The sequence below is a fragment of the Euprymna scolopes genome, chromosome 36 (assembly GCF_053919585.1).
Source record: "Euprymna scolopes isolate OS-2025 chromosome 36, ASM5391958v1, whole genome shotgun sequence".
Taxonomy (NCBI): Eukaryota; Metazoa; Mollusca; class Cephalopoda; order Sepiida; family Sepiolidae; genus Euprymna; species Euprymna scolopes.
The window spans coordinates 36,698,735-36,726,142 of record NC_136517.1 but is presented as its reverse complement, the minus strand read 5'-3'; the positions used below and the strand labels follow the sequence as shown (position 1 = coordinate 36,726,142).

The 27,408-nt window shown below is 34.2% G+C and overlaps 1 protein-coding gene across 1 annotated transcript in view; it reads left to right on the top strand.

Moving 5' to 3' along the window:
- LOC145260414 (uncharacterized) overlaps window positions 1-27,099 on the top strand; it is a 50,406-nt gene extending 23,307 nt beyond the window's left edge. The window contains exons 4-9 of the mRNA XM_080118396.1: window positions 1,778-1,917; window positions 9,406-9,535; window positions 11,343-11,562; window positions 12,464-12,530; window positions 16,890-17,008; window positions 25,176-27,099. Of these exons, the coding sequence (XP_079974522.1) occupies window positions 1,778-1,917; window positions 9,406-9,535; window positions 11,343-11,562; window positions 12,464-12,530; window positions 16,890-17,008; window positions 25,176-26,984 (2,485 nt within the window). The 3' untranslated portion in view covers window positions 26,985-27,099. The remainder of the gene's footprint in view (window positions 1-1,777; window positions 1,918-9,405; window positions 9,536-11,342; window positions 11,563-12,463; window positions 12,531-16,889; window positions 17,009-25,175) is intronic.
- The last annotated feature ends 309 nt before the right edge of the window (window positions 27,100-27,408 follow it).

Genomic DNA, 27,408 nt, shown 5'->3' with positions numbered 1-27,408 from the left:
AATCCCAATCTTGAATTTCTCCTTTCAAAAATCCCAATCTTGAATTTCTCCTTTCAAAAATCCCAATCTTGAATTTCTCCTTTCAAAAATCCCAATCTTGAATTTCTCCTTTCAAAAATCCCAATCTTGAATTTCTCCTTTCAAAAATCCCAATCTTGAATTTCTCCTTTCAAAAATCCCAATCTTGAATTTCTCCTTTCAAAAATCCCAATCTTGAATTTTTCCTTTCAAAAATCCCAATCTTGAATTTCTCCTTTCAAAAATCCCAATCTTGAATTTCTCCTTTCAAAAATCCCAATCTTGAATTTCTCCTTTCAAAAATCCCAATCTTGAATTTCTCCTTTCAAAAATCCCAATCTTGAATTTTTCCTTTCAAAAATCCCAATCTTGAATTTCTCCTTTCAAAAATCCCAATCTTGAATTTCTCCTTTCAAAAATCCCAATCTTGAATTTCTCCTTTCAAAAATCCCAATCTTGAATTTCTCCTTTCAAAAATCCCAATCTTGAATTTCTCCTTTCAAAAATCCCAATCTTGAATTTCTCCTTTCAAAAATCCCAATCTTGAATTTCTCCTTTCAAAAATCCCAATCTTGAATTTCTCCTTTCAAAAATCCCAATCTTGAATTTTTCCTTTTAAAAATCCCAATCTTGAATTTCTCCTTTCAAAAATCCCAATCTTGAATTTCTCCTTTCAAAAATCCCAATCTTGAATTTCTCCTTTCAAAAATCCCAATCTTGAATTTCTCCTTTCAAAAATCCCAATTTTGAATTTCTCCTTTCAAAAATCCCAATCTTGAGTTTCTCCTTTCAAAAATCCCAATTTTGAATTTCTCCTTTCAAAAATCCCAATCTTGAATTTCTCCTTTCAAAAATCCCAATCTTGAATTTCTCCTTTCAAAAATCCCAGTTTTGAATTTCTCCTTTCAAAAATCCCAGTTTTGAATTTCTCCTTTCAAAAATCCCAGTTTTGAATTTCTCCTTTCAAAAATCCCAATCTTGAATTTCTCCTTTCAAAAATCCCAATCTTGAATTTCTCCTTTCAAAAATCCCAATTTTGAATTTCTCCTTTCAAAAATCCCAATCTTGAATTTCTCCTTTCAAAAATCCCAATTTTGAATTTCTCCTTTCAAAAATCCCAATCTTGAATTTCTCCTTTCAAAAATCCCAATCTTGAATTTCTCCTTTCAAAAATCCCAATCTTGAATTTCTCCTTTCAAAAATCCCAATCTTGAATTTCTCCTTTCAAAAATCCCAATCTTGAATTTCTCCTTTCAAAAATCCCAATCTTGAATTTCTCCTTTCAAAAATCCCAATCTTGAATTTCTCCTTTCCCATTTTTTTCTTCATTTAAAAATCCTAGTTCCCTAATTTCACTTCCCTTACAAGGCCCCAGTTCGCCTTCCCTGTTTAAACCCCAGTTTTCCCGTTTGAAACCCTAGTTCCCCAGTTCCCTTTCAAAATCCCAATTTCCCTTTTTCCTATTCCTAATTTCTCTGTGTCTTTCAAAATCCCAGTTCCGAATTTCTCCTCATTTCCGAAATCCCAGTTTCGACCCCCACTTGCATAATCAGTGACCTGATTATCCCCCTTGCACAACCCAAATATTCTAATGAATCAAGCAACCACAATCAGACGTTCAGACTTTAATATTAAATTTATAATAAATACAAATTGTATTTTATTTTATATAAAAAAATTGATGAAAGAATTTTATTTGAAGTGCTTATTTTTTCTCTTGTATTTTAATGGTGTTGCTTTTCTTCTTGTTGCTTATCAGTGGTACCATGTTGGATGTATTCCTTCATGAAGATGCTGTCTATGGACTTTCTGTTGATCCTAATAACAACAATGTTTTTGCCAGCGCCTGTGATGATGGTAGAATTTTAATCATCGACATCCGAGAACCAGCAACGAGAGGTAAATATCTATCCACTCTGAGGGACTTTTTCTTTTTGGTCCCGCGATTTATCGGAGAGGGACATGTTTTCAGTGGCGTCTGTACGTCCGTGCGTCCATTATTCTGGACAATTGCCAGATAACCGTCCATTAGTTTGTCCTGAAATTTTGCCACAAATTGTATTTCATTAAATAGATGTGCACAGTAAAAAAAATTTTTTTGCAAAAATTCCTGTTGCGTCCCCAGGAGCTCTAAAAGAGGTAAAAAAAAGAAAAAATGTCCCAAAATATGAACTTTTGCCCCATAACTTTTGATCCATCCATTAGATTTTTCTGAAACTTGGCCAAAATGTGGAGCCCATTGTTCATAATATAAATCCAATATGGGTGACCCTGGCAAAATTCTGGTTCGCGTCCCCGAGGACTTTTAGTGCTAATAACACCTCTTTTTGTGGCTCTTTTTTCATATTTCTCAACAAAAACTTGATATGTCTGGCTATATAGTGGTTTTACACGGTGGTCAACTCAAATATACATGTGTTAAGGCCTGAAACTGCACCATTATTCATTTACACTGGGATTCGGCATCCCCAGGGGCTCATGAGAGGTAAAGAAATGTCCCAAAATGGCACTTTTTGCCCCATAGAGTTTGATCCATCCATTAAATTTTCCTGAAACTTGGCCAAAATATGGAGGTTATTGTTCTTAATATAAATTCAGTATGGGTGACCCTGACAAAATTCTGATTTGCATCCCTCTAAGACTTTTAGGGCTAAAAAAACATGCCTTTTTGGAGGTTTTTTTTCATATTACTCAAAAACTTGATATGTATGTCTATATAGTGGTTTTCCATGGTGCTGAATTCAAATATACATGTCTTAAGGCTTGAAACTGCATCATTCGTCCATTTTTCACTGAGATTCGGCAATCCCAGGAGCTCAAAAGGGGTCACAAATGCCCGAAAATTACAAAAAATGACACTTTTTACCCCATAACTTTTGCCCCATTCATTAGATTTTTCTGAAACTTGGCGAAAATGTGAAGGTAACGTTGACCCTTTACACTTCTCACATTCATCATTTCTTCACTATTTTTTGTGGTGTCATCTGACATGCAGCATTAGGGAGGGATCACGCATGCGCAGCTTGTTTAATAGTGAATTACTACTTATCAAGGCTAAACAATACTTGAGGATAAGGGTTAATGAAATGGATAGATTGTCAGTTGAATGATGAAAAATATTAGAATTAGTATTCGGACAATTAATCGGAACTGTTTGAGGATATCAGAATCAGAAAAATTTGTGTCTGTTTTCGATGCTAAAAACAATTCTTTTAATTGTTTTTATTTTTTTTATTTGATTTTGTTTAAAACAAAATCTTCCACTGTTGGTACTAATGATAAAATAAATATTTACTGATTTTAAAACACCAGTAAAACTAAAACCTATAGATCCTAACTTACAATTTTCCTGAAAGTGCGCCACATGTTGGATTTATGAAAGCATAAAACACATCCATTTTCGTCTATGAAAATTAAATGAGAAATAACTCTCATACTAAATATAAACCAAAATAAAAATAAATGAATTTTAAATAATATTTCTAAATAGAATTGTTTTATTAATTGTTCTATTACAATAAACAATTAATAGCATTGAGATGATTATTAAAGTAGATTTTCTTTCATGTAATATACAAACGCGGTAACTTAAATGTTCATTTCCTTTGAATAAATAGTACATATAGAAATCATGGTGGAATGAAAGTGTGTAAATATCCGTTTTCAATATGAAAATTAATTTATCAAACTGAACAGACAGACAGGAATACGACTTTATTATAATAGATTTCAGTATTACATTTGGTAAGTTGTATACATATGAAATCTCTTTGTAGTATTGTAATTATGAAGACCAGTGGAACCTGTGGAAATTCCACAGCAGCGTAAATGGAGACGTTCTGATATTATTGTAGATCTTTTGTTAAAACTACAAAAGGATTTATCTAAGCTAGCAGGGATGCCTTGTGTAGCCTGGTCATAAAGTATGTTTAAATATGATATTTTAATTCTTCAGATTTTGTATATTATAGAGTTATTATTCTATTGAATTTTATATATTATAAAGTTGCGATTTAAAAAAAAAAAAAAAAATATCCATATGACTTGGGTGCATCAGCTTAAACCGAAACCAAAGCTTATGAAAATATATATACTAGAATGGGTGCACGGCGTTGCCAGGTGTGTGTTGAGCAAAAAAATTAAAAAAAAATGGAAGTAGAAAGGCAGGCTTGAACCTGTATTGTGAAGGAGGAAAAGAACGGGGGGGGGGGGGGGGGAGTCACGTCTTAGCTGTTACGACCACCGCCAAACCAGAAGTGAAATAGGTTTGAATTAAGGATAGACAATCGAAAAGAGGGGATGACTTTCGAAAATATCGGCGAAAAAAGCGATCCCTCTCTGTTGAAAAGTGCCCAGTTGAGGGTGAACATATTAATGTTTTTAGCCAATTTTTCGGTATTTGTCGTCTGAAGGGTCGAGCTTCAAAACGATACTGATCTTGTGAAAATCCGTTGCCTCTGTCAAGTTTTAGGCAGACATGCAAACATGCATACATACATTTATATATTCGTAGCTCAAATTTTCGACCCAAACCGATTAAAAAGCTTGCCCTATCTCTGAATACCCTTTATGTAAACTTATAAATGTTTAAACCAGAAATTGTCTGAGTAATTTGGTAGAGATCGCAGCGGTCAAATTTTTTTTTTAGTTCGACCCCTATTATGGCCCCTTAATATTTATTATTTTGAGCTCAAATCAAGTTATTAAGTTAGATCCATTTCCAAGGAACATATATCTAAAATTTCAATTGTTTAGACCCAAAATTGGCGGAGGAGTTTGGTAGAGTTCTCAATGGTCAAATTGTTGAACTTTATCCCCTTAACAGCCAAATTTCTGTCCGAAAACGGATTACAAAGATTTTTCCAAATCTCCATACCCTGTATATCAAATTTTGAGTCTTGCAGACTGAAAATTGACAGAGATAGATATTGTGTAGGGAAATGTACACAAACACACGCACTTTCACTTATATATATATATATATATATATATTTAAACTTGAGTTTCTTCAGCTATAACCGAAAACAAAACTTATGAAGAATTCCTGGTAAAATTATTTATAAAAAAAATAAATGACTTAAGTGCCATCAGCTATAATCGATACCGAAACCCAAATTTATGAAGAATTCTTGGTAAAATTATTTATTACAAGAAATGAAAGTCCATAACAATTAAACGACAGTCACTCGTATATAAGCGTGACACAAAATAAACAACACATGCTATCCTATTAATATATAGATCATTTATATTCATAGTATTGTTAAATGGAGATGAGGTAGAATAAAAGTCTAGGAATTATTAAACAACAATTAAAAGAGCAGTTGAGAAAGAGACGGTTGGCAAAAGAGATGAGGAAACAGAAAGAAAGATTGAGAGACAGAAAGATTGAAATTTTAATAAAAAGATATCACACATTTTATTCTATTTTGTTTTTATGATGGTAGCCTTATTAGTCTATTTTATAAAGGACTGTTGTGTGTATGTTTATATGTCCAGCTAAAACTTATAAAATATACAACAAACCCCTACAAAGTTGGTATTTTTTTTAATCAGAAAAATATCTAAATTTAAAAGAAAAAAAGATTCATTCTTTGGGGTGGGGGGGGTCAAATGGTTATTTATATCATTGAATGTTATCAATAATTAAACATGATTTTTAAGGTTATTGTGTATTAATACAACGCAAGAAATGAACAAGAAACATGGTAGTGACCAAATTTGAAATCTGGCTCAGGAGGGTGAAGTAAGATTCTGAACTGATTCTGGGCCCCCACCTTCACAGGATCCATTACTGGAACTGCAAATTACTTGTGGAAGCGGCTTTGGAGGACCATGCCTGCTTGGCCAGTATTCGAGACTTGGTGAACTTGTTGGAAAGAGCTGGCTGAACTGACCTATGGATGAATAGCACAACTATCACCATGGCCAGGAAATAAGTTAGCATTTTTGCAAATTAAAAGACGCTGACTCCAGATTTAATTCATCATTTCTCTACAAAGAAAGTAGGTGGTGGTGGGAGAAACTTAGTTATTTATGACCGCAAACAATGCCAGGTAGTTCTTCTACATATAAAGAATAGTTGTCTGTGTGTATGTTTATATGTCCAACTAAAAGTCAAAAACTACAAAACAAAGACTAAAAAAATTGGTATATTTTGGATGAGCATTACGCAGGGTGAATAATATCTAAAATTAAGGAAAAAAAGACTATACATTCTCTGGTGCTCAATGAGGTCAGGTTTCATAGATTATTTTTTTTTTGTGTTATTATGTATTGATTTGGAAAGAAAATGCTGACTCGTTACTCAAGAAATCTATTATATAAAAGAGAATTGTGTGTATGTCCAGCTTAAAAAAGAATCTGCAGAGCAGAAAGAAAAGAAGGGTTTGGAGAGAAAAAGGTAAAGAGATAGAAGTTTTAATAGAAATAGGTTACACTTCTGCTCCAGGCAAAGTTTGGTAGCCTTGCTAGTTTAATTATAAATATTTTGATCAACTTGCCAGCAACATGCATTTGTGTGATCCTGCTGACTGAGGATAATTTTTATAACCGTAATGAAAGGCCATCTGATGTATTATTCTTACATGAATTACCTTGCAAATAATAAACAACATGATCTTGAAAGATGAATGATTTATTGGCCATGTTTATCCAGTAGGCTGCAAGGTCAAAAAAGGATAAGAAAGACTTATTTTAAACTCATAGCTTGATTATTTAACATTTGTTGAGATCATCTTCAATACATATTAGCAGCTCGATCAGTTTCTCTGAGCTCTTTAGAATGGTGTTGCCACTCTCTGTGTTGTATGTCGTCTGACGTCATATCTGAGTTAAAATTATTATGAACTTCCTTTCTCACGATTTTTAGCTTATAAAAGAAAAGTCAAATGTTTAAACGGTTTCTGATATTACTAAATGTAGCCAACTTTCTCTTAGATAGGCCATCAATGAAGCTTGTAGAAGTCAAAGATAAATGAATTTATCTCACTTTCGCCTTGTATTTTCTTTATATCATTTAGACAATTTTTAAACCATACTATATTCATTTATTCTAAAACAAATTAATCAATAAAAAAATAATTGGTTTGCTTTCTGTGCTTTATAGTTCCATGTTTTCTACTTATTATGAGAGGGGAACCTATCTTCAATTTTATGTTAATTTCTTTAGAAGAGAGAAAAACTTTATAAGTAGCTACTTACTATTTTATCTACCCAGGTGTATGTGCACAGAAATACCTCATTTAGAACTCAAGAGCATGCTTACCTCTCGCAGTGTGATGGACCCGTAGATCTTGTTAGGTCATCCATTTTCCTTTCTCATGAGTTTTAGTTTATAAAAGAAAAGTCGAATGTTTAAATACTTTGTGACTCTTTGCCTGAACCATTTCTTGTTTACAATATAACACCAGATCTATCTGATTAAATATATTTTAGCTGATATTAGCAAATGTATCCACTAATATAAAAAATAAAAGAAACAATTATTTTACAAGTACTTCTACTGAATGTGCTCCAATGAACTTAGTGAACTTTTTTTAACAAAATTACCGTTGACTAACCTGGCTATCAGATAGATATATCCCGTTCCTTCATTATAGAGGTCCCTAAATATCGTAAGATTTTCTACTCTGGCAGTTTCTTTCCTAGAACACTTGTCTTTGGAATTCCCTTCCTACTCACTGTTTCCCCCAACCATATCAAAATTTATAAATTTAAAAGTAATGTGAACAAAACATTTTGCTATCCAATTCCCCCCCCCCAAATCTGACCCCTATCACAATAGCCCTTATGTCAGTGCCTCATATAGAATGAATAACATGCTTTAAAATGCGTGTTTAGCCGATTCTACTAAACTGGAGTTGTGTTCATTATTTTGTCTGTCATATATCTGATGCCATATCTGATTAAATATTGACTTCCATCGTCACCATCTGGTGCTACTAGATCAGGCTGTCTGAAGATATCAGCTTCCTAACTCAAATGCATCAATGTTCTGCAAAGCCAAAAACAACAATTATGACCACCCCTCTTTTTTCTTCCCCCCTCCCACTTCCTTGTCTGAACATACTGGCTTGGCTTAAAACATTTTACTTCGAAAAACATTTTCAAAAGAAAAATTGACAGCATTTTGTTTTTGAAAGAAAGTGACATTTTACTTTTGAAAACAATAACAAAAGAATGAAGAGAAAATATTGTCCTAAATAGGATAGCCTATAAACTATTTTTTTAAGATCAAATAAGTTAAAAATAAAAAAGGTTTCTTGCCTTAAATGACACTTTAGAACTTTAAAAGCTGTGAAAGACCAACCGTTCTTATGATTTCTAGCTTATACAAGAAGGATCAAACATTTAAACTCTTCATGATCCCTTGTCTGAAACATTTCCTGTTTACAATATAACACCAGATTTATCTAACCAAATATATTTTAGGAAATATATTAACAAACATACCTACCAATTTTTTTTGGTCCCCCCAACAAAAGGAATGTGACCTGTAAATTCACCCTTGTCCGTTCATCCGTCCACAATTTTCTCAATTACTTTGCCTTGGAATTTTTTGAAATTTTGCGCAAACATTAAACATGATATGAGTAAAAAGTAACAGAATGGATTTTCATGGAAAACTCTGGTTGCTTCCCTTGGGGTGTGTTTCGGGTTAAAATGGCTAAAATTGACACTTTTGTGCTTATTAAAAAAAATTGATGCCTTGAATTTTATAAAACTTTCTGGGCTCTTTTAGGGCTAATAAAAACACTCCATTTTTGAGACTATTTTACGATATTTGTCCAAAATTCTCTGTGTATGTCTATTTAGCAGTTTTGCATGGTGCTGAACTCAAATATGTTAAGGCCTTGGGGACTTTTGGAGCTAAATTGGGGGAGGGGGCAATGATGGACTTAGTTATTTCTTTTTTTTGCATGATGCAGAACTCAAATTTACATATGTTGAGGCCTAAAACTGCACCATTTGTTCATTTTCACCAGGATTTGAGATCGCCTGGGGACTTTGGGGGCTAAATGGGGGAGGGGGTGCTGAACTTAGTCATTCTTTTAGGCCTTGTTCACTGTGCACTTACAGGGGACCATGCATGCTTCACTTGTTTTTATTTAATTTTTTAAGTTTATCTTAAAAAAATAATATTTTTAAATCAAAAAAATGTTTGTTTTTTTTCTTAATTTATTTTAATTTTATTTAAAAAAATTTTAATTAAAAAAATTTTTGTTTAGAAGTATGTTATTGTTTAACAGATAAAAGGTATTTTTGAAGGCTTACAATGCAGGAATGTACGGTCCTTGCAAGCAGATAAATAAACAAATAATGAATAATTAATTTTTGTTAATTTTATATTTAAAATGTTTTTGTTTTGTTTTTTGTTTTTTTCAGATTATTTTTGTTTGGCTGAGTATGCATCTTCAATGCATGCCGTTATGTACAACCCTGTGGAACCAAGGCTCTTGGCTACGGCCAACGCTAAAGAAGGTGTGGGCCTTTGGGATGTTCGCAAACCTCGGACGTGAGTATTTTTTAATAAATACTTCTTTCACAAAAAAATCTAACACTGACTCTCCATAATATTTATTTCCAACAAGCATTTAAAATGTTTGTACTAAATTTTTCATGATGAATTCCTGGTATGCCAGATATAATAAAATTTAAAATAATTACAAATAGTACAAAAAAATCGTTGATATTCCACAATTAATTTTTTTCATTAAAATTACATTTTTTTTTTTTTTTAATATAAGTGCAATACAAAGTATTATATCTTTAAAAAGTCGCAATGTGGCTATGTATGGAGTATTGTTGCTGCATCTTGGCTGGTGCATCTCCCTTTTAGACAGGGTCCAAAAAAGAGTCTCTAATAAGCCCAACACTGTTGAGCAAGTTTCAGATCTTTGTCTCCTTGTCGCAATATTGTATCCCTGTCTGTTTTACAAGTACTTTAACAGAATGTGTACTGATGAACTCCTACCATGTGTATCCCCTCAATGTACATACTCCTTGACAGGCAGCAAAATCTGACCCCTTTGCTCTTATGGTCCTTAGATGGTGGGAAGCCTTCTACTCTAATATTTTTTTTCCCCATCGACTACTAGACTTTGGAATTCTCTCCCACTTTCCTGCTTCTCTGATTGTACTAACCTGCTGAAGTTTAAATGTAATGTGAACAAACATCTTGGTGCTCAACTGCCCACAGTCTCCTGTTAAGCACAATCTCAAATACTGGCACCTCTTTTAATTCAGACACCACCATGAGAGAGAGAAAACGTGATAAATCCTGCTGCCAATAGTATATTTTACTGGGCATCTTACAGATGGCTCTGTATTTTTGAGCACCATCAATGTTAGGTGATAGTCTAACCTGTTTTGAGAGTATATCTTATTTTGCTTAAATTTAAACCTTGTTATTGTTTCATGAGCAAATTCAAGTAATCGCCATGGTGTTAAATGTAAACATTTTTTTTTTCTAACAAGTCACCTCAACTTTTTTTTTTAACTTTTGAAATCAGTATTATATGTATTAGGTACAATATAACATTCAATAGAGAATTGGCTCTGTAATAATAAATACAAAATCTGCATGAATTAAAATATATTCAAGCATGTTTTATGACCGGGCATGGTCAGGCGCCCTCTGCTAGTATAGAAATGTGAACATTTGGCAGGGTGGCATTGTGTATGTGTGTGCATTGGTTTACCTTGTTCTTGTTAGTGCATTTGTAGTTGTGAGTAGTAATTCGTTTCTGTTTGCCTGACTGTTGCTAGTGCATAAGAATGTGTGTGCGAGATGGAGGAAGCTTGTATGCGAGTCATTGCATCCTTTCCTTCTGCAACTTGCCTTCCCCAGCCTAAAAGGCATCAAGAAAGGCATTTTGAAAAGATCTAATAAGAATCTCTAAGTTCTCACTGGTTTACTATTTTCACATAAACAGTAACAACTTTCTGGGGTTTGAAATGGTTTTCATTGGTGGAAAAAAATTTTTTTTAGTTCACATATTTCTGTGAAAACTAAATTGAAGAGAGCAAGTCTCGGCAAAGAAAGAAAAGGGGTAGCAATTAAAGCATATTTGCTTTTTAGCATTTGTTAGAATCATTTAGGAATTCAGCTGCTAGGTAGTTTCACTTTCATCATTCTGTAATTCCCTAAAATTGCTTCCCATATAACTTACCCCTCCCGTTGTCTGACAATATAAAAATCATTAAAAAAAATGGAGCCAATAATTTCTGTTGTGTTAATAGATTATTTCCTTTGTTGTCCCTTTATTTGTCTTTTTTGTGTGTGTGTGCAAATGTTTGTTTTATTTCTTATTTCTCCGCAGCGCTTTGTTAAGATTTGGTGGATCTGGCTACAACGTTCAACAGAGCTGTATGAGTGTGCGTATCAATTCCCTGGGAGACAAAATCATAGCCCTGCGCCGACGTCTACCTCCTGTTCTCTACGAGTTTAATAATCCAAATCCGGTGTGCGAATTCGACCAGCCGGGATACTACAACTCCTGTACGATGAAAAGTTGTTGTTTTGCTGGAGATCAGGACCAGGTGAGCATAGTGAACGCATTCTTTGCATTTAAAGACAATGTAGCATAGCTGATGAGATGGGACCTTCTTCTATCTACGCAAATTTTTCCTGTCGACAGAGGCAGCTGTTTGTTTCTTTGAAATGCTTGGTGATATCTTATTGTAAAGATGGTGACATGACAGTCGTAGAGATGTTCAACTATTCATCTTCCTTCCCTGGAATCAGGAGCGTGAGTCATCTGCTCTTGTTTCTTGTCCAAAATTACCCCTATGTTAAGACACAAAGGAAAATCTTTATAATGTAGATACCTATGATGAAACTAAAATATCATATTACAAAAGTTAATGTAAATTGTTGTTCTTATTTCTATAAAGGAAAAAATTGTTTTCAAGTGATTAATGGGAATTTGTATGCATTATAACATAAATCTCGCAAGCTTGAATTATTGTTGAGTTTTTTCTTTTTTTTTTTTAGATTGTTTTCAAAATTGCAGACGAGACAGCAATTTTTCAGTCACTCATAAAATTTGATTTTCTCTATAAAAATAAAACTACTAGATCAATTTACATGATTTTTGGAATATGATATTTTCATTTTGTCATGAGTACATATACCATAGAGATTTTCCTTTATTTTTAATAGAAGGGGAATTTTGGACAAGAACCTTTTTTTTTAATCCAAAAAAGGCGGATTTCTGATTAAATTGCTAGACCGTTTCGTATGCAAACTCTTCATGTTTTGGTCAAAATCTTTTTTTTTTCTTTTTTTTTAACAAGAAACCAGTGATTCCTACCAAATTACTAAAACCTCACTTTGTTTGTCCGTTTTTTTAATTCTGTCAGATTCTACATCATATTTATCTTATATATCAAAGTACATGACCTTCATTATTACAAAAGGTTTATTTATTTATTTTCCTAGTATATTTTATCTGGTTCGGATGATTTCAACCTGTATATGTGGAGAATTCCAGATGACTTGTCTAAATGTAAGTATGAAATATTGATTTTATTATGTTTCCAGCATTTTTTTAGATAAAGATTGATAATTTGAATTGTTTGGACTACAATTCTCATCTTGGACTGGCTCATGGTGCAATGAATAAAATACCAAGTAATAATCATTTCTTAGTCTTCTTAGTGATAGTCCTGTAGAGATTGAAGGTTAAGTTCTCAGTGATACTAAGAATTTAATTAAGAATCACTTAAGGCTTCCTCGCCATTAGGATAGATCGATTTTTCACTTTTTTTTAAAAACTATAATTACTGTAATTTATAGAAAGTTGTTTTCATATAATACTAATATGAAAAATGATATCGCTTACTTGCACAATCATTTGAAGGAATAGCATAAAGATTGAAGTTGCGTTGCGTTGTATTTTGTAGCATTACATAAAGAGTTCATCAATCCCTATCCAGAGCCTTCTTAACAAAAAGAGCTGACTCTCATTAACATGTAAGTAATTGGCTCACTAAATAGTTACATCTCTCAACAGTAGTGCCAGTAACAGTCATAAAGATGTTTATGTTTTTCATTTTCTCTTGGTGACTGTAATAACAAAAGCAATTAAAAAGAACAACAGATAACTTCATTATTTGCTCTGGGAAAAATCCTTGCATTTCAACATTTGACTATAAATTTGTTAGAAAACTTAGCAATTTCTATGATGATCTCTCTCTCAATTCGCTGTTCTGATACCTTATTATAATACAGCTTCTTTCCAAGAACTGCAGGCTTGTGGAATTCTTTTCCTGCCCAGCCAAGGCCAATATGTGTCTTGTCTTTGCGATAAACACTTTTGTTCTTGTTAGCTTTTTTCATCAAATGGCTTCATATCTTGTCTGGAGCAATTTTCATTAAAAATATAAATTTAAGCCAAGAAAGGTTGCTAGTTTATTCTATTAAAATAAAACTAATAAAAGATAACTAGTATTGAAAATATGCCCCCTGCTCCCCGCAAAAAAAGGAAATCGAAACTGATATCTCTGATATGCTGTACTTCATTAATTAAGCTATAACAGCTGTTACATTGTCCCTTTTTCTTTCCTCCTCACAGACGTGTTGATTTTTTGTTGGTTCTTTCTTCCTTAAGACCGTGGCCGTGTCATTTCTGTGGCAGGATCTATTGTCCATACGACTTTGCCGAATTATAGAAAAATAATTAAGATAAGACAGAGTCTGAAAATGAAGGTTTATTGAGAGAAAAATATTAAATAATTACAAGTACAACTTACATTTATTTAGAAGAGAGACTGTTATATAAATGTAAGTAATTATTAGCTAGATAGATAGATTAAGGGATCAGTGCCCATCACTGTGTGTGATTCTCAGCAGTTTTGTTATCATTACAACATTTTGTCAGTAAACGTTCACTTCGAGCTCCCAACCGGTGTTCTAAAAATCTGTTCTACCTTGCTGTTGTCCATGACCTCTCCACTCTCTCTCAACTTCCGCAGGTTATTCTCAGTACACTACACTTCTTTTGTTCCATACACAGCAAGGTTACTTTGATCCCGCACTCAATCATCTATGCTAAAATGTATACTAGCAAACGTACTCCCATTATCTGCTACCATGATGGCATTTAAAAAGATTGAAAGAATAAATTATTTTTATCTGTTACAAACAAGGCAAAATGTATATGTTGCTGAACTTAAATTAGGGGAAAATTTGATTTATGAACCACAATTTTAATTTGAACATCTCAAAAATTAATCGGGAAGATTTAAAAATTACAACTAAATACAAAACACTGGTGTTTGTTTATGGTTAGACTACAGCAGTATTTTTTTAAAATATGTCCTTTTAATCAAAAAATAATATCATGTATGTAATTGTCGTCTTGAAAATAGCAATATATTGAAAAATTACGAAATTTGATTAATTAGATAACTTTTTTTATACATAAAAGCAAATTTTACAAAATGTTGCATATTTCGACATTGTCTTCATACTTACACATAATAACGCTAAAAGCAGAAAAATTGAATTTTCTCCCTTGTTTTTCAAAAGTCCGTGGCGTTAATGTCGGACATCAATTCTGATAATATCTATGCATTTTCTTTTTAAAAATTAATAGTATATGTTTTTGCATAGTCAGATTTCATAATTTTTGGATATATTGTTATATTCGAGATGATAATTACTGTTTTTGCTTAAAAGGACATATTTAAAAATTTACTGCTGTAGCCTAAGTGTAAACAAGCACCGGAACGGCTTTTACTACTTCTAATTTTTGGTCTTGAAAACGTTTTGTACAATAAAAAAAAAGTATTCTATAAATGTGTGTAGTGAATAACATAAGAGTGACGCGAAAATCAAGAAAAGAATCGTGATGGCAAAATCCACCATCCACCATCCATAGCATGGAGTGCATCTTACAAAACAGAAACCTAAAACTAAACACAAAAATCAGAATCTTGAAGACATACACATGGTCAATTCTCCTTTACGGTTGCAAATGTTGGACAGTAACAAAGATGGCTAAAAGTCATTTGGAAGCGGCAGAGATATGGTTTATAAGGAGAATCTCATAGACAAAAAGGAAGGCAAGCGAATAAGTCATGTGTAAGGTAGAATACAGCAGATCACTACTCAATACCGTCCATGCTAGATAGTTAAAGTTCTTCGGCCATTTAATGCGGGTGGATAGCTTGGAAAAATGTTTGATGTTGGGGAAAAATCATGGGAAAAAACAAAAAAAAAACAGAGGAAGACAACCCACAAAGTTTGTTGAAAGCCTTACCAGGATCACTGGAAACATGACTATAGATCTCATTAGACCAAATCCAGAGGGGATTAGAGAGCTATGATCATCAATGTATGCAATAACAGATTTGATACCTGAAGAAGGAGATTAACATAAATTGCTCGTTAACGCGCGATTCTTTAGAATCAAAGGAAAACACCATTTTATAACGCAACACTTTTGTAGCTATCTGCTTTTTGTCTTACACTTATTGGCAAACATCTGCGGTTAATTTGACTCCTTGGTTAGCACTTTGACAACATAAGAGTAAATCTTGTAATGTGATATTAGCCGGGTTGAATAAATAGCAGTTTCTCATCAGCCAAGAAAAGAACTCACAACAAAGAACGCGTTTGTTAGAAAAATATAAAACACTAGCTTATTACTCACTCTGTGTTGCGCGCTTCAGTTTGTAGACAGAATGGGGGAGCAGGAGGTGGGCGGATTTCAGTGACACAGTGCAGCTACGTGACTCATGGCTCACTATCGCTTTTGACTCTCTTCTTTCTGTGTCATCTCACTTGTTTATATTGACCTGTTCTCTTGCAGGTGTTTAACCCCAGCAGCTGTGAAGTCAACTACTTGACCTATTCACCTCCGACAAATTCAGTTTTGACAGATCTGCACTCGTCAGCTGGTTACTTTACCCTACCAACTGACCGCCTGTGTGTGTGCGCGCGCATGCACACAGTTTCAACACAGTAACATTAACACTAGTTTTGTGCTATTCATAGTTGACTGCAAAAGTTTATTTTTGAAAAATCTATTGCATAAAGGGCAAATGTATGCATGTCCAACTAAAACTTAGAAAAATATGCAACAACTGCCTACACATTTTTTTTTTTTTTTCAGTCAATATAACCTTGGATGTATTATTTAAAATTAAAACAAAGAATTCACTCTTTGGGGTATCAAATGGACATTTCTATCATTTACTATTATCAAGATGTACACATAATGTTATTACAAGTACAACCTCACAATCTCTATTTATATTGGTGTTTTCTAGTAGAATGACTTTTGTTGGTGTAGCCACACTTTTTAATTTTTTCAAAAACATCAACTACTTCTTCTGCAAGAACAATACTTGTTGCACTAATATTAAGGATGGCACTGGAAATGAGATTTTATCAATCAACTTCCTTTGTAAAAGTCAAGTGGTGTTCTGGTCTCTTCATTTACATTTTTTTCTTTTCTACATATTTTGTCTCTATTGTACAATTTATACAATATTTTTCAATGTAAATCCATACCTACCACTCCTGCTGACAAAACAAAAATGAAAAAAAAAATTTATGATGTATCCATGATGAAAAGAAAATATCAAATACCAAAAATCACATACTTTGATCAAGTATTTTTTTTTTTTTTTTTTTCAAAATAACATTTTGTATTCCTGCACATCACCCAATAGAAGCTTTTTTTTTTTAATACTTCCTCATATATATATAATTTTTATTATTAATTTTAAAAAAAATTTATTCCTGGTGAATCCTAAAAATAAGGACATTTTTTTTCTTTTTTTTTTTTTTTATAGAATTTGAAAATTTTACTTTTTGTATGCAACATCTTATTATTTTATTGTTTTTATCTTTGAAGGTGTTTATGTTAACCGGGCTCACATGGTTTTACGTGATCATAGATCAATTGTGAATCAAGTTCGATTCAATCCCAGCAATCACCTGGTTATATCTTCAGGTGTGGAAAAGGTTGTTAAGGTGAGTAATTATCTCTTCCTCCATCATGTCGCTCAAACACGCATCTTCCTTGTTGTAGGTTGGTTTAAATTTAAAAAAAAACTTTGCGCATCGCTAAAATACGATAAATATTATCTAGCTAAAAATCTTCATCCATATGTGACCTCTACAAATGCCCGTTAATCTATGCAAGAATTTTGGATATGCCTCCATTGGTAACAATCTTAAGTAACTAAAGTTAATAAGATTCTAATTCTATATTAAGTAATTTTTTTTTTATTGTGTAGGAAATTAATTTGAACTAGAGGGACCCATGAAAATTCCACAAGGGACTCATTCATATGTAATATATTGATGTTAGCATTCTGTAGATGTTCAGCATAAATAGACGCTCTGATATTGTAACTCTTTTGTTAAAACTGCAAAAGTATTTATCTAAGCTAGCAGAGACACCCGGCATAGCCCGGTTGTAAAGTACGCTTAATTATTATATTTTAATTCTTACAAATTTTGTATATCTATATATCTATAAAAGTGAAAATGTGTGTGTGTGTGTGTGTGTGTGTGTGTGTGTGTGTGTGTGTGTACATTTCCCTACTAAATAACTCTGTCAATTTTCAGTCTAGTGACTCAAGATTTGACATAAGGAGTATTGAGATTTGGGAAAATTTTTTAATCGGTTTTCAGCCAGAAATTTGGCTGTCAAGGGGTCAAAGTTCAACGATTTGACTTTTGAAAACTCTACCAAACTCCTTCACCAATTTTGGGTCTAAACACTTGAAATTTTAAATGTAGGTTATTTGGACATGGATCAAACTTTTTAATTTGATTTGAGCCAAAAAAAAATGAATGTTAAGAAGTCAAAATTGGGGTCCAAGTTTAAAAACATTTGACCTCTGCGGTCTCTACCAAATTATTCAGTCAATTTCTAGTCTAAACATTTGAAATTTTACATAAAGGGTATTCAGAGATAGGGCAAGCTTTTTAATCGGTTTGGGTTGAAAATTTGGGCTGCCAAGGGGTCAAAGTTCAAAAGATTTGACCTTTGCGGTGTCTAGCAAACTACTCAGTCAATTTTGGGTTTAAACATTTGAAATTTATACATAACAGATATTCAGACGTGCGGCAAGCATTTTAATCAGTTTTGGGATGAAAATTTGGCTGCCAAAAGGTCAAAGTTGAAAGAGTTGACCTTTGCAGATTCTACCAAATTCCTCTGCCAATTTTGTGTCTAAGGACTTGAAATTTTAGATGTAGGTAACTTGGACATGAGTAAAACTTTGTATTTTTACTTGAGACCAAAATAATAAATGTTAAGTGGTCAAAATTGGGGTGAAATTTAAAAAAGAATTTGACCTCTGTGGTCTCTACAAAATTACTCAAACAAATTTTGGTCTAAACATTTGAAATTTTACATAAAGTGTATTCACACATAAGGCAAGTTATGAACAGTACATAGGGCCCGACCAAAGCCGGGCTGAACTGCTAGAATTATAATAAAGTCAATGTTCTTTACATATTTACAATTTTTACATATTATAAAGTCGCTATTTCAAAAATAAAAAATATATCCATATGACTTTGTTGTTTCAGCTTGAATCGAAACCAAAACCAAAATTTATGAAATATATATAACTTGAGTTCCTTTCAGCTATAATCGAAACCAAAACTTACGAAGAATTCTTGATAAAATTATTTATTGCAAGAAATGGAAGTCCATAACAATTAAACGATAGTCACTCGGATGTAAGCGTGACACACAAAACAAATAACACACACGCTATCCTATTAATATATAGATTATTCAAACTACTTTTATCTTGAATGTTATTTTCACAACATTTCGGCAGATATAACCTCTGATCTTCTTCAAATGTATCTTGTCGACCTCAAGAATCTTTCAGTTGAACTCTGGAATCTGCACAAAATTTCAAACGGAACCGTTTATTCAATCCACGGGTGTTACATACCCTTGTTCCGTCAGCCATGACCAGATAGGAATCTTTAAAAATTTGCAGTTGTATTCTTAGTGTTGTCTGCATTGTTTGTGGTGTAACGGACAAAGTACTAGATAATATTCAGTTTTAAGTGAAACTCTTCTGGAAGTTAAAGGTTCAATCCTCAGGTGCAGACAATACTAAGAATTTAATTGTAAATTACTGAAGACTTCTTACCTGGTCATGACCGATGGAACAAGAGCATGCTACCTCTGTGGATTAAATAAAGGGTTTTATTATAAAATTCTATACAAATTCCTGAGTTCGACAAGATACACAGATACACCTGAAAAAGGTTAAAGGTTACATCAGCTAAAACATTGTGAAAATAACACTCAATATGAGAATGTTGGATATTTGGCAGGTGACCTCAGGAAGAGGGGCATTCGATAGATTGCACACACGCAGATCGATTCCATGTAAAGAATGCAAGACTTTCCTCCATTGTCTATTGGAGTGCATATTTGGCTCAGAATATGAGAGGATATCAATCAAAAGAAATAATAAAAAAAAGGATAATGGGTAATATTAAACATTCTGGAGTAAAAGAATGTTTATATAGATTGAGACAAACAGAAAGCAACACATTTTCTTCACTGTCAAGCATTCATACGACTGCCACCTCCCTTCACTGATGTCGAGCACCCATCGCAACTAAATCCAAAACTGTTGGCAGAATGAAATAAAACAAAAAATTATTTATAGATCAGCTATGTTATGTTTTATTCGCTGTCAGTGTGTCTATACTTTGTAGATCAGTGACAAAAGTGAATTTAGCAATTATATGGACTGAAAAGGACATTTTGCACGAAGGGCCGCAGCCAGTATATTACAAGAACAGTAGTCTGAATCCTACTAATTATTCTCATCTAAAAAATTCTGAAACATAAGTAACATTTCAAATTTTAATGAAAACAACCTCTGGTCTTTCCCCCCCCCCCACTTCCTTGTAAAAACATTTATAGCAACAACTCGTCTAGCTACAACCACAATAGAAATATTTCCTTGTTACCATTGTGTATGTAAAGCTAAAGGGAACTTCCATGAACAGAATTTCTTTCAAAGAACTACTCTTTTGTGGAACATGATACTACTGGGCTACTTCCCAGTTGGCTACAATATCATTGTTTTTGTTATAGCGATAAAAGAAGAAAGAATTCTAAATAAATAAATAAAGAGTTATCGCTCCTTATAGATCTTTGAAAAGACTAGAGAGTTTGAGAGAGGACAGAAAAGCAACATGGCGGACATCGTCGGACATTCAATATCGTCTAATTAATTTAATGTTTCTGCCACAAATAAATTGTGTTTTAAAAATGCAATCAGCTTGCCTAGATGTTCTATGTTATCCAATAATCCTGACGTCAATTTCTCAGAACACTACAAAATTTGGCAACAAGGATGAGATTGGATTAAATACCAGATCTCAAAAGCAAAAAATGCTTCTAAAAGAAATAAAAAACAAAAAAACTATGGAATGGAGAACTTTTTTGCACAAACAGAAAAAAATCTTTTAAATAATAATTTTTTTTCATTTTATTTTTTTTTCAAACAACGCCTTTCAACAACACCCAAATGATTTCATCCATGGAGTCATTGACCCAACACTATCATCAGGAAACGTTGCGAGTCTGTCTCTGATGTATCGTTATTTTCATGGAAAGTGTTCGACTGAGCTTCAATCTATGGTTCCCCCTCGCAAAACTTTCACAAGAAACACTCGTCTAGCTGTAAACACTATCAATAATTCCCCCCACTCTGTGCCTAAACCTAAACGTAGATTCCATGAACAAAGCTTTTTTTATTAGAACTGCACGCCTGTGGAATTGTCTTCCGTTTTCCTGCTTTCCGGCTGACTACAATATGGTTGTCTTCAAGTCTAACGTAAATAAGTTCTTGATGAGCCGTTCCATATAATTATCAAATTTAACAAAGTTTCATTACTAATGATTATTATATTGTCCAATTTCTACTGTACACTCTTTAACCCTTATCCTTGAGTGGCCTCTTGGCCTTGATAATGTGTTGATGCCTATGAAAAAAAAAAAGAAAAAGTCCAATGTGAACAAGTTCTAATTGAATCGTCCCCCTAAGTAATAAAACAAAGCAAAACAGCGAACAAACGTTTTTAAAAAAAAAAAAAGTGAAAAAAAAAAAAAAAGTGAAGAAAAAAAAAGTGGGAAAAAAAAAAAGTGGAAAAAAAAAAAAAGTGAAGAAAAAGGTGTAAAAGAGGAAAAAAGACAGGCTCAAACCGAAGCATCGATGCTAAGGCGTAAAAAAAATGTCCGACATGTTACCCCTACGCCAAAGAGACATACTTAATAACAGATAAAATTAAACCTTTAAAAACACTTGCAGGTGGTTTAAACTAACGTCAACGTTTTCTAGGTCAAACATGACGTAATTGTCATAGTAGCAGGAGGAGAGAAAATGAAGGAACGATTTTTTCAGCACCCTCCTTGTAAAGGGCCCAGTTTAGGGTGGAGGAATTAATGTTTTTGGCCAATTTTTCGGTATTTTTTGTCCAAGATGTCAGGCTTCAAAATGATACCAATCTCGTGAAAATCCATCACCTCTGTCGAAAGTTTTTGCGAGACATACATACAAACACACACACACACTCACACACATTTTCGCTTTTATATATATAGACTAGCGAGGGGTACCCGGCGTTGCCCGGGTGTTTTTCGGGGTATGTGAAAAAAACCTGAAAAAAAAACCAAAGCCTTCACAACGCACAGTTGGAAAATAGTAAAGTGTTTTAAAAAAAACAGGTGCGCGTTTTTGATTGACGTGACGGCGATAGGTATTCAGCAGTTACGATTTTGTGCAGGACAGTTTTGAATGAGGTGAATAAATCGGTTTGTTTGTTTTTAAAAACCCGCTCCCTGTTTATTAGGAGGAGCAAAATGAAAGCTACAGTCTGATATGACGAAGTCGACATTGAACACTGGCTTTCGGCCTGTGATTAGAGTCGAGTTTCGCTTTTTTTTATACCGAAAACCGAATGTAACGCGTTCCGATGCGGGAAATGTGGAATAATTAACGTTTGAAAGTCAATAAAATTAAATAGACAGGCGAGTTCCGTGGATAACTCTGAGATATTACAATTTATAGATGATATAAAAAGTTTTAAGAAGTTGTGAACCGAACAAGCGTTTCTCTGAAAGAAGCCTTTTGTGGACATCGAGGAAAAGCATACATACATACACACATACATTTTCGCTTTTATATATATAGACTAGTGAGGGGTACCTGGCGTTGCCCGTGTGTTTGTAGGTGTGTGTGAAAAAAAAAACAGGTGCCCGTGAAAAAAAAAAGCTTTTACGACGCGCAGTTGGAAAATAGTAAAGTGTGAAAAAAACAAAAAAAAACAGGTGCTCGTTTTTGATTGACGTGACGCCGATAGGTATTCAGCAGTCAGAATTTTGTGCGGGACAGTTTTTAATGAGGTCAATAAATCGGTTTGTTTGTTTTCAAAAACCCGCTCCCCCGTCTGATATGACGAAGTCGACAAACGTTCACTGGCTCTGGGCCTGTTATTAGAGTGGAGTTTCGCTTTTTTATACTGAAAACCGAATGTAACGCGTGCCAATGCGGGGAAATGTGGAATAATTAACGTTTGAAAGTTAATAAAATTAAATAGACAGGCGAGCTCCGTGGATAACTCTGAGATATTACAATTTATGATGATATAAAAAGTTTTAAGAAGTTGTGAAGCGAGCAAGCGCTTCTTTGAAAGAAGCCTTTCGTGGACATCGAGGAAAAGCGAACATACATACACACATACATTTTCGCTTTTATATATATACAGACTAGCAGGGGGTACCCGGCGATGCCCGGGTGTTTTGAGGTAAATCAAAACTCCGGGGGGTGTTAAGTAATAATAAAAAAATGTTTTGGTAGGTGAGTATGAGAATCGAACCCGTACCCTTGAGTTGGAAATTAATGTGTGAAAAAAAAAAAGTGCTACGTTAACCATTGAGCCACGGCGACAGACAACATTGATTAGAATTTATTTATTTATTTAACTATAAAAACAGGTGTGCGCAATAACAGTTAACTCTGCTGCTCCCATTTGACCTAATTAAGAAGGTCAAACAGTCACGCAGCGTTTGGGTTTGTTTATCCAAATTTGACTGTTTCTTCCCCCAACAGATGTTGGGGAGGGGAAAGCAGCTCCCAATTGTCCAGATTGAATCTGATATACAAGATTGATCAAAGCTGATTGCTTCTGGACGTTTTTCCCGGCGCAATGGCGAGAATACGTCGTTTGAGTTTAGTTTCACTTTATTTATACTAAAAAGCCCGATCAACACGCGAGAAGCCAAAGTAGCAATAATTTTGTAAAAATTGACGTGAATAAATCTATACACTACGCGCTTTCCTAATTCCTAGATATTATTATATAGGACCTATATAAACAGTTTTAAGCGATAGTAACGAACCCGGGACCATGTGCGAGAAAAGCCTTTTGAAGACATACACGAAATGGTCACACACATTTTGCCTTTTATATATATAGACTAGCCTGGGTACCCAAGGTTGCCCAGGTGTTTGCAGGTGTGTGTTGAGCAAAAAAAACAAAAAACGGGTGGTAGTAGGCAGGCTCAAACTTGTACCGCGAAGGGGGAAAAGAACATGAAAAAAAAAGTGTGGCGTCTTTGCTGTTGCGCCCATCACCAACCAAAAATGACAAATGTTTAAATTAAGGCTAGTTAATCGAAAAGAGGGGATGACTTTCGAAAATATTGTTAAAAAAAGTGATCCCTCCCTGTAGAAAGTGTCTATTTGAGGGTGAAGGAATTAATGTTTTTAGCCAATTTTTCGATATTTGTTGTCCGAAGAGTCGCACTTCAAAACGATACCAGTCTCGTGTAAATCCGTCACCTCTGTCGAAAGTTTTAGGCAGACATACTAACATACGTACATTTAAACAGACAGGTGAGATTTATATTATAGATATCAGCATATAAGTTTATTTGAGTGTATTGTTTTCGTATATCAGCTTTTTTCATCCATCTTTACATTTTGATTGATTTTATTCAAACTTTCTTTTCCAAAGTTTATTATTTTCATATTTATACTTTTAAACATTTGTTTAAACTTCAAAAACAAAAAAAAAAGTCTTAATATTTTTGTAAAATCTTTTTCTCATTTTCATTTTTAAAAACTTTTTTGGTTTCAATTTTTTGTATTTATTTATTTATTTTATTTTGTATTTATTTATTTATTCTAGTTGTATTTTTTCTGGATTTATTATTTTTTTTTTTTTTTTAGGGGATTTATTTATTTTTAGAGGGGCGGGGTTCTTATTTTTGGGGTTTATTTTTTTATTTTTCCATTCATTCTTTTTACAGATATTTTATTTCCAAATTTATTTTTTGATTCATATTTATTTTTTTAGTTTTAATTTTTTTTTTTTTTCTTTTTAAACTAAATAAAAAAAATTTATTTAATTTTTGAGTTATTTTTATTTTTGGGATGAAGCTTCATAATTTGTATCTTTTTCTTTTTTTTTTTTTTTGTAGACTGTTATCCTCATCTTCGTTGTTGTTGTTGTTGTTGTTGTTGTTTCGGCCAACTTATCCTCTGGTCGTCTTCAGGTGATCAACTGCCACAGGATAGGAATGCTGAGTCTCGGCATTGTTTCCAATCGTCCTGGACTTCTCCTTGCCACTGGACTCAAATAGTGCCAATTCAGGAGAGGTGTGGTGAGGGATTGCACAACCCTTGCCTCACAATTATATGCGCAGCTGCTCCTACAGGGGGTATCCATTGTCTTTCGAAACTAAACAGAGGCATCGCTGTGTCTTATAACTGTATCCCCAGTAATTACTGCTTTCCATAGTTGTCGTCTCACCATGTTTTGGCCAACTAATCTTCAAGCATGCTTGGGTAGGATTGAAACCGTTACCTTCAAACAATGCTCACTTGGAACCGTAGAAACTAAATGCCTCTATCCACTGTTCCCCGGACCTCGAAACGTAGTGAAACAACAACTATAAAAATGAGGATAACAGTTTATATAAAAAAGAATGAATACACAAATTTATTTTTGAGGCTAAAATTGCTTTTTCTCGTTCATGTTTTCCAAAACCTTTTCAATAAACAATAAGTTTCCGTCCATAATTAAATTTGAAAATATTTTACCTAAAATTAATTTTTTTTTTTTTTTTTTTCCTACTTAGATCTGGAGCCCATTTCCAATTCCTAATTCCCGTGGGAGCTTAAGGAAAAGCCACAAAGTAACCCAACACGAACGGCCCGTGTACACACACGAAGAGTACATCAACCTTGTGCTGCGAAGTGGGCACATCATGTCACATGACTACACTCACCAATCGACAGAAGAGGATCCTCGGATGATGGCTTTCTTCGATTCGTTGGTACAACGCGAACTGGAAGGATGGAGTTCCGATGAAGAGTATTCCACAAATGATGATGATTTTTATGAGAGGATGGCGCAGGCGCAGGCAGAACTGCTTGAAATTTCTCCGCAGCCGAGCTCCGATGATGACGAGGGCTCATTCAGTCCGTTTACGATTGCATTTGCCAGTGTTATGACTGCCCGAGAAGCTGACAATTCCCAAAATCGCATCCGGACTGTCCGGAATACTTTATTACAGAATAGTAGTACTACTCCTACTACTATCACTATTCCTACTGCTCTTACTACGACTCCATCGACTACTACCGCTAATAATAATACTACTTCTGTTGCTGTTACTAGTAGTGGTAATAGTACTAGTAGTAGCTTAACTATTTTCTCGGGAAATTCAGCTTCTGCTGCAGTAAGTACTTCTTCTTCACCAAGTTCTACATTGATGGCCATACCCCTTGATGCCAATATAACACTGCAAGGACCGCAGTGGTCACCTGCATCTGGTCGTGAAAGGATGGTCATGGAAGGTCAGCAGCCGAATAATAATAGGAAAAGTATTTCACAGTTGATAGCACAGAAAAGAAAAGAGAATGCGAGCATGCTGGTCAGTGACGGGGGCCATGTGGCCAACATTAAGAAGCGTATCTATCCGTGGAACCCTTCCAGCTCTGATTCTGATGAGGATGTAAGCTACTCACCGAGGGTGCGTGTTAAGCTGAAAAAGATGGCCAATCCAGCGTCAACTTCGCAATCTACGAGTTCAGCTTCAACCGCAGCAGTTTTTTCTTCTGCTTCCAGTTTATTCTCGAGGACAGCAACAGCCAACTCCTCAGAAACCTGGACCTCCCGAGTTAGTTCTGACAGCACCCAGAAGCAGAAAGCCCTTTCTGATCTAAGGAAATGGAAGGAACTCCGGTGTCAGATAAATTCTACGGACTACCGAGTTGGAGAAAAGAAACTGACTCCCCAAACTGTGTCTTCTTCCTCTCCCTCCAGCTCCTCCTCTTCACTTCTACCTTTTTCTTCTTCTTCTATTTCTTCTTCCCTATTTGGGCTACAGACTGGGATCACAGCTGCCGAAAGCAGACCCACCAGATCGAGCATTAAGGTTCCATCTGTGAGTGCTCAGGAGGGCAGGACAGTGCATAAAGATGAGCCTGAGCTAGGTCCCTACCTTCACAAAAGAGACCCTTTGCTTTTACCGCTAAATCTTGGAGAAGCCACAAACAGCGCTGAAAATGGTTGTAATTTTCTGACAAAGGTCTCAACGTCTACATCTGGACAGAATAGCAATCGGGAAAATGGCAACCCAGTTAGCGGGCATGCGTCCCAAGCATTTAGTGCAGAGCTCATGGGGTCGCGTAGCCGTAACGAGAGCAATAACAACAACAACCTTACCCGATCCGAAAGTACTGCTACATCAACAGGACTCAGCAACAGCAATGTGACAAGTAATGCTGTTGTCACGGCAACAAGCAGCAGTGTAAACAGTTCAAGCAGTGAGCCGGTTTGGACAGAATTCAAACGCTTTAAGCACCGGCTGGAACGTGCCCGGTGTCATTACCGACAACAAAGTCAGTCGGAGCAGCAATCAAGCGATGAGGATACAACTTGATATTTTGATAAAATGTGAAGTTTAAGATTTATTGAAAACTTAACCTTTTCTTTTTTTTTTTTTTTTTTCTCTAAACATTGTCCCTACATATACTTGGGGGGTGGGGATGTTAAAAATACCCATAATATTTTTTTTCTTTCTTTTTTTTTTTTTTAATGTATATATAATTATATATGCACACACGCACACACACACACTTTTGTACATATGGGATAGATATATACACACAGTATATGCTTTTGTATAGGAGATTTATCTATAGGATGTGTGTGTATATATATATATATATTACTGTGTGGTATTTGTGGGAAAGAACCCTGGCGAAGTGCTCAATTATAAAAAAGAATTCAATATAAGAGCGTAGTATTTATTTTTAAATTTTACAGAAGGTCAGAAAAACTGTTTCAAATCCTATATAATGGGG